This window comes from Phoenix dactylifera, chromosome 3 (genome assembly GCF_009389715.1).
Source record: "Phoenix dactylifera cultivar Barhee BC4 chromosome 3, palm_55x_up_171113_PBpolish2nd_filt_p, whole genome shotgun sequence".
Lineage (NCBI taxonomy): Eukaryota > Viridiplantae > Streptophyta > Magnoliopsida > Arecales > Arecaceae > Phoenix > Phoenix dactylifera.
This window is the reverse complement of record NC_052394.1, coordinates 18887917-18900508: the sequence shown is the minus strand read 5'-3', so window position 1 is coordinate 18900508 and position 12592 is coordinate 18887917. Positions and strand designations below refer to the sequence as shown.

General features: G+C 36.7%; 1 protein-coding gene across 3 annotated transcripts in view; it reads left to right on the top strand.

The window, feature by feature from the left end:
• Positions 1-12592, top strand: part of LOC103716688 (probable LRR receptor-like serine/threonine-protein kinase At1g06840) — a 58830-nt gene that overhangs the window by 21978 nt on the left and 24260 nt on the right. For all 3 annotated transcript variants that reach the window (XM_008804790.4, XM_026808300.2, XM_026808301.2), the window contains 8 exons: positions 4962-5030; positions 5577-5645; positions 5816-5887; positions 6162-6248; positions 6332-6400; positions 7468-7961; positions 9807-9962; positions 11187-11470. In XM_008804790.4, the coding sequence (XP_008803012.2) occupies positions 4962-5030; positions 5577-5645; positions 5816-5887; positions 6162-6248; positions 6332-6400; positions 7468-7961; positions 9807-9962; positions 11187-11470 (1300 nt within the window). The remainder of the gene's footprint in view (positions 1-4961; positions 5031-5576; positions 5646-5815; positions 5888-6161; positions 6249-6331; positions 6401-7467; positions 7962-9806; positions 9963-11186; positions 11471-12592) is intronic.

Here is a 12592-nt window from a genome sequence, read left to right as displayed (position 1 = left end):
TCGGTTGTGGCGACATCTATTCTCCTTCGAGTTTTTAGCTTAGGTTCAACATCTTCTTGGCATCGGTACCAGAGCACGATTTCAAGATGCCGCCCCATCATCGCAATGTTGAAGAGTATGTTGAACGTAAGTAAGTTCTGCAAGACAAAATTTGATGAATTGTGCTGCCAGCGCTTGAGCAACTTCAAGAAGAAAATTAGTGACTTCAACAATGACAAGTGAACATCGTCATTGTCAAGGTTTTAATCACTACTCTAACAGAGCGTGCCCTTTGATAATAAATGAGTGTTCCAATGAAAAAATGGAAGATTTCAATCTGTTCTACAATTGAAGAGCATCTTCATCGAGTGAAGAAGATAATCATCGTCAAGGCGAACGAAAACTACATCACAACCATCGCGACTTTGGCATCAAAATAGATGTCCGTGATTTTGAAGGACGCCTGCAACCTGACAAATTTGTTGATTAGCTCCACACCGTTGAATGAGTTTTCGAGCTTAACGAAGTTCCCAACAATCGACGTGTGAAGGTAGTCGCCATCTAGCTCAAAAAATATGCATCAATTTGGTGCTAAATTTGAAGCGACGACGTGAATATGAAGGACAGAAGAAGATTTGAACGTGAGACAAAAAGCATTGCTAATTTAAATGTAAGTTATCATCAAAATAAATTTCTAAAGCTTCACAATCTTCAATAGTACGATATGATCATAGAAGAGTACACAATAGAATTCGAGCCTGAAGAGCAAACGTAGCGCGATATCTTGAAGCCTGAAATTTTGTAAGTTGTGTAACTTCAATCCTATTGGATATAATGACATGATACAATTGGCAACAAAGATTGAGAAGTAGCAGCTAAGAACAAGTAATTCACACTTTCTAAGATATAGAAATGAAGCATCCAACCAGGGAAGTTCTATGTCGAAAATGTTGGCGCCCTCTAAAGCCAACGCCTCCTAAACATCTCAGAAGAAGGACAAGGGCATCCTTAACAACCCCAGCTGTTCCAACACCATCGCTTCCAACCCTCGCAAGTGTTTCAAGTGCCAAGCTTTTATTGGTACCGGGCTTCTATTGCTTAGATCTCTTGCAACCAGGTACCTCTACTTCTACAAACCCCTTAAGTTCTTCAAGTTTTTCTTCTCTTTTTGAGGTCCACAATGGTGGTTCCAATCCAATCCTGCTAGAAAATGATAACCAAGATGATGCAGAAAGGTTAGTTTTCCTTGTGGATACACTTTTAGATGAAATTCAAATAGAATTGCTTGATGCTACATCAAATGCCCCTTCCTATAGACAAGACATAATTGAGGAAGTATTTATCTGATGTATACGTTGCAAGTAGCACAACAAGAGAAACTCATCATTAATGGGGAAAAACCAAAGAAGTCTCCGTACTTGTTAGCTCCATGGCGTGCAAAATCATTAAACAACACAACCTTTCCTCACAATCACCTTCTCATCCTCTTGGTGTGGCATTGGGTACTTCTAACAAGAATAGCCTTGAAATTATGCCGCAACCAGCATATTCTCATGCACAATCTCCAATTTCTTCTCCTTGTGAGCCTGTCGCCAATACTGACTTTCTCCATCAATGTTTTTAAAAGGATGCAATGCAAAGACTGGATGCCAAGACAATGTTGCAGTATTCATGGATCCAAAATGCAAGATGTGCTTTGCCATCCTCTATGCAACAAACAGGTGGATCAATTAGGAATATTGATGAAGATGTGGCTGATGACAACTCAAGCAGGGATAACCAAACTAGAAGTGAAAGTCCATCATTAGAGAGAACAAAAATAGAAGAATATGAAAAAGAGCTCTTGACTACTGATTCTGTTGAAAGGAATAGGACCGATAAAGATCTCAATTTAAAGCATAACCTTGCTTGGAATACTTGTTCAGACAATGCAGAAAATATCGTTGATGATGCGCTTCCAGCTCAGTGGTCTTTAATGTCTTTAAATTTGTCCTATGCTTCGAATGAGCCTAACTTGAAGATGTTGCAAAAGATGGCTAATCTTAGAAAGACTACAATATATTAGCACATCAAGCAAGCCCACCTATTGTGGTTGCCACCCATGATATCACAAGATCCTGAGCTGTACTTCCTATATCTCGCTACTCCATTCGACCCTGCATTGGTTTTATCAATCCTTCGGCTGCGTTGGACCTAGATCTTGTTTTCTTATCATACCTTGAGGATTATATCAACTTCTTGTGCTCATTGCGCATTCTTAATGCCTCTGCAGAGCGACCTACCACCGGAACACCATGTAATAAAATAATTGATGGCCCTTCCAAGGTTTTGAAGCGCATCAATCACAATATCTACAAAATTAAACTTTCTAGAGGCTATGGAGTGTTTGCAACAATAGCTGATCTATCCCCTTAATATGAAGACCAAAAAGATCTAGACTCGATAGCGAGTCTTTTCTAACTGGGGGAGTATTGACATCGGAGCGCCAAGTCGCGAGTCCCAGCCACATAGGTCCCGAGTTCAGGCTGCACGGATCACAGATCCCATATGCATGGGTTTCGGGTCTCATATGTACAGATTTTGGGATACAACTAGATTTTGATGTTGATGTTAGTAAATTCTAGGGAGTTCTGATTTTTGTGAACTTTCTTTTTAAGAACTTTTGATGTCATTAGAAAAATTAGTAATTAAGGTTTTTTGAGTTAGAATAGGACTTGAAATCTCATATTAGAAAGTTGAAGAAAAGAGTCCCTTTGTATTACTTATAAATACCCTTATTGGTGCTCCTCTTGTAATCATCCTCAAGATCTTTGAGTTACTGATTATTGAGAGTTCTCTTGTGGGAATTATTCTTTCCTCCTTCTTTCTATTCTCTCTCCTCCCTTGTGGTTGATTCCTAGGATTTCCGAGTGTGTGAGAGCTATACATTTGGAGTGGCTAGCCAAGATGGTGTTTTTGGCCTTGGAAGCGTGATCCATCCCTGCTCATTTTTCAATTACCGTCTGCCTTGGTGTCGTTCGTGCCGTAGTGGGGTTTCTACCTCACCATGATCAGTTGTGTTGACATATCCATCCTCCTTCAAATTTTCAGCTCGAGTTCAACACTTTCCCAACGTCATGGAAGCAGATCCTGCCATGGTTATTTGGTGGATTAAGAACTGATCGGCATGCTACAAAAGGTATCATCCATTTCTTGATGATAGTCTGTGATTATCCTCGAGGCTTACCAAGTTCGTCACCTCTAGGACCTACTGTGAAGTGAAATAAGGAGCAGACTAGTTGGCAGGCCTTGGAACATCGAGCAATGCATCCATCCTATAGACTGAAGATTTTCTAACACCTATCTCTTTTGGATAGATGCTCCAGGATGTATTTACTTAGGAAGTATATAAAGGGGCTGGACTCTCTCTATCTGTAAAAAAAATAAATAGAGACAGCTAGCATAAGCAATAAATATTTTTCAATGCCACATGATTTTCCCTCCTAGGTTACTCTCCTTAATATAAATAAAGAATTCCATGCTGGCTTTTAATATTTGTCCATAAGTAGGGAGTGTCAGTCCTCCAGGGAAGCCTTGCAGCTTGGACACTCTATCAGAAAGTAGACATGCCTCCTTTTCATTAGTTCCATAGAAGGAAGCTTCTCCAAAGCTACCTTCTGTAGAAAAGCAACTATTGTAGCTGCTGGAATAGATGAAACAACACATGATCCCGTGGTTTGTTTTTTGAGGTAGGTCTGGAAGAAAGTTACCAACCAACTAGATATGCATTCTTCCATCTCGAATATACAGCCATGAAGACACATCTTTTCCATCCCTATATTGAAAAGTAAATATGAAGTCATTATTTGTTTGAGGAAAAGAATCTTCTAGTAATATCCTCAGTCCAGTTTCCATGAGCATTTAAAAGTATATGACAGTGAGGTCCTCCTCAAGACATCCGGTTTAAGGGACTAACTCAATTATTAATTGGGTACCATAGAACTGATTGTCCAGTAATTTATGTTAGAACCATTCCCCACTATATATTGGGTACTCGGTCCTAGATTGTGCACCATCTTGATTATGATTTTAGCAATCAGCAACGCATTATGTTTTACCAATTATGCGTCTGATATTTGGGCCTCCAAATCATCTAAAACTTTAAATCTTGAATAGCTCTGCCTGCTAACTTCATGATGCAGGCTTTATGCTGCTACTCTTGATCTTTTGAATGCCAGCCCACCAATGTCTCTCCTTGCAATAAAACTTTTTCCTGGCAAGAATGCAATGACCTCTTGCTCCACACTGCAGGCAGCAGATGAAGGATCTCACTTTGTTGTTATGCTTTCATGAAGCACATTAATTAATGCCATGAAAGGACTCTCTGTTAAATAACATTGTACAGTAGTGGTAATACTTTAGAATTTAGATACTGGATTAGCAACTATATCTACTAATATGGAATCAAACTCTATCCAACCATTAGATTGCCTGTGTTTTTAATGGATGAACAAGACGCTCATCATCTTTAACTCATGTTTAAATAAAACCGAACAACATGACTATTTGTTTGAGTATCATTTATAACTTTGGTGTTAGATGACTGTTTATCAGTCACTTAGCATTTAAGTGAATGCTTTTGACAGTCTTGCTTGTATGTGTCTGTTTTCTTTGTTTTCCTTCATCCTTGCTTCATAAATTCTGAATTGTGGTTGATTAGCAAGCGCAATTTAATTGTTGCTTGATGATGATTTTGCTTTTTTTTTTTTTTTTATATTTTGCAGATTCATGCTCAATGATGATATCTATATGTCCCTTTATTTTTGAAGTTTGCACTTTTTCTCCATTAAGATTTGTGCATTCAGTGGTTGTTGCAATATTAGAACATGAAAAAGATGGCTTTTCATGATTTACTGTAATACCTTATTTTTTCATAGTGAGGTAACTTATAGACTAAATCAAGAAATTGACTGAGAAGAAATGATTGTTTTCCTCTTTATCAGGAGTCTTAGGAACTGTGACTTGCAAGGATCTATTCCTGATTTGAGTAAGCTGCCTCACCTAATGTACCTGTAAGTATGGGCAACTTCAAATTTCGAGTTTCTTGATGTGATGATTACTTATTAATATCGTGGCACCCTAAGAAACTTAAATGATGCTCTTTGGAGCTATCTTAAGTTCTTAACATCGAACCATGATCGCACCATCTTTCTATGAGAGATTTTGGCGCTTTAAGATGAATATGTCATGTCTGAGGACATGAATTGTTATTTACTATTAAGCTGGATATTAAGTTATATACAAAGCACTGTAAGACATCTGTAGTATCAATCTTATTGCTCTATTAGTTACATAGTAGCTCATATGTATAGCTATATGCTATACGTGCACAACCATGTATAAATGAACGGAGGCACGTGCAAAGTAGAGATGTGTCACCATGTTGGTTCCATGTGGATTGCTGTGTTAATTCTCCTGGACACCTCAACTCTTCATATCACCGGTCCAGGCAATATGGATTGTTGTTGTGATTTCTTCAGGATTAATTATATAAATTAGTTTATTTCATTTTGATTAGTTCGATGGTTATTTAGTAATTGATGGTTTTCATATTTCAGAGATCTTAGTTCGAACCAGTTGAAGGGACCCTTGCCATCTTATAAGCTTTCGATTAGTATGACGACGATGTAAGAATTCTCAACTTTGAGATTGAAAGTATTCTCAAACTGTGTTTGCTTTCATTTGCTTTTTCCGGATCTGTTGGTCAAATCAAATTGACCTATTTCATGTGAGTCATCTGATGTTTGCAGCAAACTGATAAATTTCTGGGCTCTATTGTATTCTGAAATTTTTGCAGTGACCTGTCAAACAACTTTCTTGATGGATCCATTCCTACAAACTTTTCAGGTTTTCCGAAGCTCCAGAGATTGTAAGCCTACTTTTCCCTGCATTTATTTTGTAACTATAAAACATCTAAGCCGGTGAATGGATTTTTGTTGCCTTTTTCTAGAATTAGCTATACTCTCTAATACAGTTATTAAAAAGGATATCTTTAAATTCTGACATGGCATGTCATGGTGTACCGCATTAAGATATTCATTTATATATGTTCATTTTAGGATCTACATTATAAGATTCATGCACATGAATGTCATTAGTACACTGCATTTTCAAGAAAATGTGTAATCCTTTTCTTTTTGCAGGTCTCTCCAGAACAATCAACTAAATGGTTCTGTTCCATCCTCCATTTGGCAGAATATCACTTTTGGTGGAAATGATACTCTTTTCTTGTATGATATGTTGACCAGCAACTCTCTTTTGATGGACCTGATATATATGAATTGCTAGCTAACACTAAGTGTTCAATTTTCAGGGATTTTGAAAACAATTCTCTCACAAGTATACCTGTTGCTTTTCATCCTCCAGCGAATGTTACCATGTTGTATGTTTCTTTTTCTTACAGTCCTGTAGGAATGCATTGTTATTATTGTTTTGAAATATCTGCATTCTCTTGTTGATGTTCATATGTATGTACATACTTACATCAAAATATGAAGGTATATATGGCAAAGAATTTGGATGATAACCAACTATTCCTGGCTGATAGGAGGAAAGAATAATTTGTCTATTCAGCCAACCTTTACCTTATCTAAATTTTGGCTTGGATGTCCTGTAGCTTTTTCATGCATTTTATCATTCCTTTTGCAAGTATGTACATTTTTTATGTTGAAGGCTTATTTTTTTTAAGATACATACAGACAAGCATGTGCAGCACGCAAACATGTGAATAGATATCTGCAGTGTGTATTCATCCAAAAATAGACAGATTAAACAAATTACGCATGTGCAAGGTTTTCCAAAATTAATATTTTAATTGAATCTGGGCATTTGGCTGATAAATTAGTATAAAATCATAACAAATTTCTGTCAAGATTATGGCTATTCTTGCTTCTCCCCTTTGTTGGCTGTGCTGCCTTTTGCCCTGCTGCTGTGCTGCTGCATGCAGCCTACCTCTTCGCCCTCTCTCTCTCTCTCTCTGTCTCTTTGTGCATGCTTCCTGTAACATTGGCCCATGTTCTTATACGCTATTAACTGATATCTATGGTTACATAAGAATTTACAGCAGATAATTGAGGATGATATTTTATTTATTCATATCAGTCATTGATCAATGCCTATACAAATTGAGACCTTTATATTGGCCCAGATGAAAAATTTGGCATTTGGAACCACTTCCTTGAGCTTAGGGATGAATCCCTTGGTGCAGTATGTTTGCCATACTATTGAATGAAAAAACCTGACAAATATATTCTACCTTCCAGATTTTTTACTTCTCTGAAATGTAAACTCATTCAAATGTATGAGCTCCATTTTATTCTTTTATTCTTCGCTAGAAGTAGCCTGCTTATATACTTTTGCACACTTGGCACAAACTTGTGGTTCCATATTTTACTGTTTTCTTGTACAGTGGCATCGTAACTCATTTAATCTATATATTATTATGCTCAGGTTATATCGAAATCCTGTATGTGCAAATGCAAAGCAGCCTGATCTGGTTCGCTATTGTCAGCCTCAGGTTGAAAAGCAGACTTCTGGAAGCTCGACCAACTCTAACATAAATTGCATCCCTTGCCCGACGGATATACCTTATGAACATAACCCAATGTCTCCTATACCTTGTTTATGTGCTGTCCCTCTTGGAGTTGGATTTCGGTTGAAAAGTCCAGGAATCTCAGACTTTCCTCCATATATTGCTGATTTTGAGATCAACCTGACTTCTCTCCTCAAGTTGTTTCTTTATCAATTACACATTGATAGATATATATGGGAGGTTGGACCAAGGTTGAGCATGCACTTGAAGTTATATCCAGATAAATCTAATTTATTTAATGTAACTGAAATTTTGCGAATCCAAAGGATGCTTAGGGGATGGGAGATTACGCTTTCAGATACTTTTGGGCCCTATGAGCTCCTCAACTTCACACTGGGGCCCTATGCAAACGGTATGTCCTCATTACCATACGAATAAATTGCACATGAACACCCACAAAAATTGATAGGTATATCAATCACTAAGGAAATAAAAATTTATGTACATGAAATCAGAATTATAATTGTACGATGAAAAGTTCATAATGAGAACAGTCTTACAAGAGAGCTAGAAAAGCCTACGTTGTTTTTTTGTTTTAGAGTTGAAGACGAAAAGGAGAAATGTAATTCTTTTGTTTGGTTATTGAAAGAAAATAAAACAAAGAAGAATAAAATATCAGGTCAAATTATCTCTCCTCAATAAGAAAGCTTTTATCTTGAGAGAAATATGCTACAATAAAACTTCAGTGCTCCATCTTCTGCCAATTTCTAATTTTCTGCAACCAGTGCCACAAACATTTGCTGTTACTACAACCACCACACATAAACACTGCCAGCTATGTTACTCCTGCAACTGTTCTCTCGAACATTCCTGTCACTAACGTTGCTCCTATTACAATTGTTGCCATTAACACCACTGTTGCCACTACCTTCACTATTTTGGTGCCATGGCCACTACTGCAGTACTGCTGCTCACTATACCACTATCCTTAGCATACCAAAATTTTACTAGTTTTGAGTATTCTTCCTTTTCTTTTTCTCCACTATTTTAAGTCTATAAAAATTGCTAATTTATTTGTTATTATTTTTTTAAAAAATTTTGTCCTCTGTTCTCTTAAACCAAAGAAAAGCTAAAAAAAAAAAGCAAGTATAATAAATTATGAATTTGAACATCAGGAAACAAAAAAGTGAAATTATTTACACAGCTTTTGAATTTTTCCAAGACCAACAGTTCTCATGTTAATCATGAGAAATTCTAGAAAAAAATCTGATTAATTGTTTATAAGCATGAACTCAGAAATTCTTGGGAATTATTGAACTATGTAGCCATGTCACAGTTGAGGTAGAATAGTCACAGAATAAGATCTGTTAAGTCAATAACTAGCTTTGTTAATTGGTGTACCGACTACCTCATGAAGCAATATCCTTCAACTCTCCTTTTTAAACCCTGGCTTCTAGTTTAGCCATTTCATAAGAGCTTGAGCCATGCTGCTCCTCCCAGAAGCCACATATACCTCATCTCCAAGATGGTTTAGAAGATACTTCCTTGGGGTCCGTGGTCCACCAATAAACTCCCATCTAGATTTACTTTTGTTATCTTTCTGGTAAATTAATCCATATTGGTGCAAAATTATTCTTTTTGTGGCCCATTACTGTGTATTATTAACATCAATTCCAGCCCATATTAGTTTTCTTTGGTATTTTATTTTTGTTTACTTTTTTGGTTGTGAGATTCTCTTGATTATAAATATTTCTTTTACTAGGCAACCTTATTTTGCATATTTTAAGCCAATGATATTGTTCCATATTGGTACTCAAACCATCCTTCGCCATTTTGGCATTATGCCTCTGACTAACTTGTCATTCTGTTCCCCAAATCATGATACTTGATACTTGTAATCTATAACAGGGTTTTCAAATGGTATGAGAATATTTTCACTTAGTTCCATTCAGAGCAGACTATCTCTTTAATCGTCCATTGTAGAATTCCAGATTCTTCAAGGCTAAAGGTTATATTATTTAAGCTAATCAAAGGCTCCATACCTCCTCGAGGAAGGTAGAGAAGTTGCTAAAACAAATGTTAGGAGACCATAATTTTTCCAACATAAAATATCATCATGCAATTTTTTAGACTTTCAGTGATTTCAGATTTTCAGATTCTTTTTTTATTTTTTCATTTGCAATTCCTAATTTGAACTTTATGTACTTTTGCAACTTTAATAGAGTAAAGCTGGTGTTAACTCATATTGCTATTGCAGAGATTCCAAATACTTCAAAAACGGGATTAAGCAAGGGGGCAGTTGCGGGCATTCTTCTTGGGGCAGTCGCTGGTGCAGGCACTGTATCTGCGTTGGCTACCATTCTGATCATGAGAAGACACTCTAGAAATCAAGTGGCTTCAAAAAGACGCTCATGTAAGTTTATTTATTTTTTTTAATTGTGAAGAATGACTTGACAACTCTTGTATTAACCCTCAAGAGGCATATATATGTTTAGTTAAATGAATAGTATCTTTTTAAGCAGCTAAAGTGAAGAAAGAAATACATAATTTCTAAAGAATGCCCAAAGTTGTCTTAGTCTAGTAACGCCTGATTTTGTTCTTAGTTTTTTGCCTTGCTTTTGCTTTGCTTAAGATCAACATTCCGTTCTGAAGACTTGAAGATTCTTCAACTCGAGAATTAGCTTATTATATACTTTCCGTAGTTTCTTTTTGTAGGAATCTGGAATTGAAAACCCTACAAATATGGTACGAGGAATATCAGCTGTTACATATTGTTCATAGTGATATCCTTTTGTGTTTGCTTACTATAATGCGTGAGCACTGTGCTAGATTTTGTGTTCTTGACTGCACTTGTGGGAAAGCTAATACACATGCTTGCCTTCCCAATATTCTTCTACTGAATCATATAGATAATGGGCCATCTACTGTCTCCTTTCATTCATAGAAACATTGTTTGGAGCAAATGATATACGAGTGTTTCCTTCTCATTTTAACATCTCTTTGCACCTGAACAACTATGTAGTGTTAACTCCACTACCATAACCAGCTAATGAAATATTCATGCATGTGTTCTAGCTGTGTGCCTTATAATTTCCTGTATTCATCTAAAGAATTTGGAAGTATCTGAAATGGCTGATTGAATAATTCAGGGATATAACAAGACAATGCATGGCTATGTAGAACATGCTTTTTATTTTCCAATCAAGAACATGATATCTAGATTGTCCATTTCAAGTTGCTGGCTTTAGCCATTGAAACCTTCTAAAAGCTTGCTTGTACCATTAGTAGCCTTTATTTCATTATTTTTTACATCTCGAACCATAACTGGAAGATTTTGTTCATGCACAAGGTTAGATAGATGACGTCACATTCTTCCTATTATCTTTTAGTTTATTTTAAATTGGTTTCTCACCCAATAGGAGTTTGCCAGTTTTTTCCCTAAACATCAAAATTTTAGATCCCCTTTGCAGAATAAAATATCTAAGAGTTACTGAAATACGTGGTGTCATTGAGGATTGAAATGAATTATCCAAAAATGGCATGATTCTTATCTTTGGATGCTGCATAGAATTAGTTAAATTGATCAGGCTACTTTAATTCATTTTCCAGATCTCAAATTCTTTTTTTTCTTTTGCAGCGTCAAAATTTTCATTTAAAGTTGATGGTGTAAAATACTTTACGTTTGAAGAAATGGCTCTGGCAACGAACAATTTCAATGACTCGACTCAAGTTGGCCAGGGAGGGTATGGGAAGGTATATAAGGGTATTTTAGCAGATGGTACACTTGTCGCCATAAAACGAGCTCAAGAAGGATCTTTACAAGGTTCAAAAGAGTTCTTCACTGAAATAGAGTTGTTGTCACGGTTGCATCACCGAAACCTGGTTTCTTTGGTCGGTTATTGTGATGAACAAGATGAACAGGTGTATCTCTGGTATCCAGCCTCATTTATCAGTGAACAAAAATATTTATATCGTACTTATTTTATGAAAGAAAATATCAATCAGTGAAAAAGATCAAGTTTATTGATATTCTAAAAGATAATATAGTAGCTATGTAAGAAATCATCTGGCCAGATGGATGAACCATGCAGTTATAGAAAAAGAAAATGTTATATATTAGGCTGGCACTTCTTATGCAATACCACTCATTATATTTAGCTAATATTATTTCATTTATTTTATGTTATAAAATATGATTCCAATGTGTGAAAATGACTTGAGATGATTCGACACATAAGCAACCTTAATCCTAGATTGTCTCTATACCATATGATTTTTACAATTCACATTCTCAAATCAAGTACAAAATGTGCTAACATTTTGTATACTGTTGTGCATTTGATTTTCTATTATCATATTTGAGGGTTTGATGGGGCCATTGCTGGTGCAATGGTAAAGTTTTGGGCTGACAACTGCAATGGCATGGGTTCTAAGTCCTGGGTCAGCCACTATATAAAAACTGCTGAAGATTTAGAGTTTAGATTGTCCCTAATCAGCCCCTCCGAAACCCCAGGAACGTAACTGGGTAATGACTGTTTCTATTTTTAAGGGTTTGATCTTGAAAGCTTCGAATTATTCAATGCAATGTTAGTAATTGTTAAACAGATGAAGGAAAGCATGTCCACAATATCATTTGTTATGACTAGGTCATGTAATTTCTTTGTGATAATTTTTACAAGCATGTTGTAGTTAATGTGGTCTAAAGGATCGACCATACTGCAGTATTTACTGGTCCATACCCGGAGATACCATGGTATGTACCAAGGTCTGCCGTAGCGGTACCGGTTGGCGTACCGGTGGCCGGCCGGACCGGTACAGTACCGACCGGTACGGAGCACGTATCGGTCGGCTCTACTATAAAAACAACCCGGTACTGGATTCCACGCGGATCCGGTACCGGTCTAGGGCCGGACCGGTATGTACTGGCCGGTACGGCAGACCATGCTATGTACTGTGGTACGGACTTTGCCTTACCACTAATGTAGACAAATTGTGTATAGATATGGGGGCATACATTGGTATGTAGATATAGTCACGTGGATG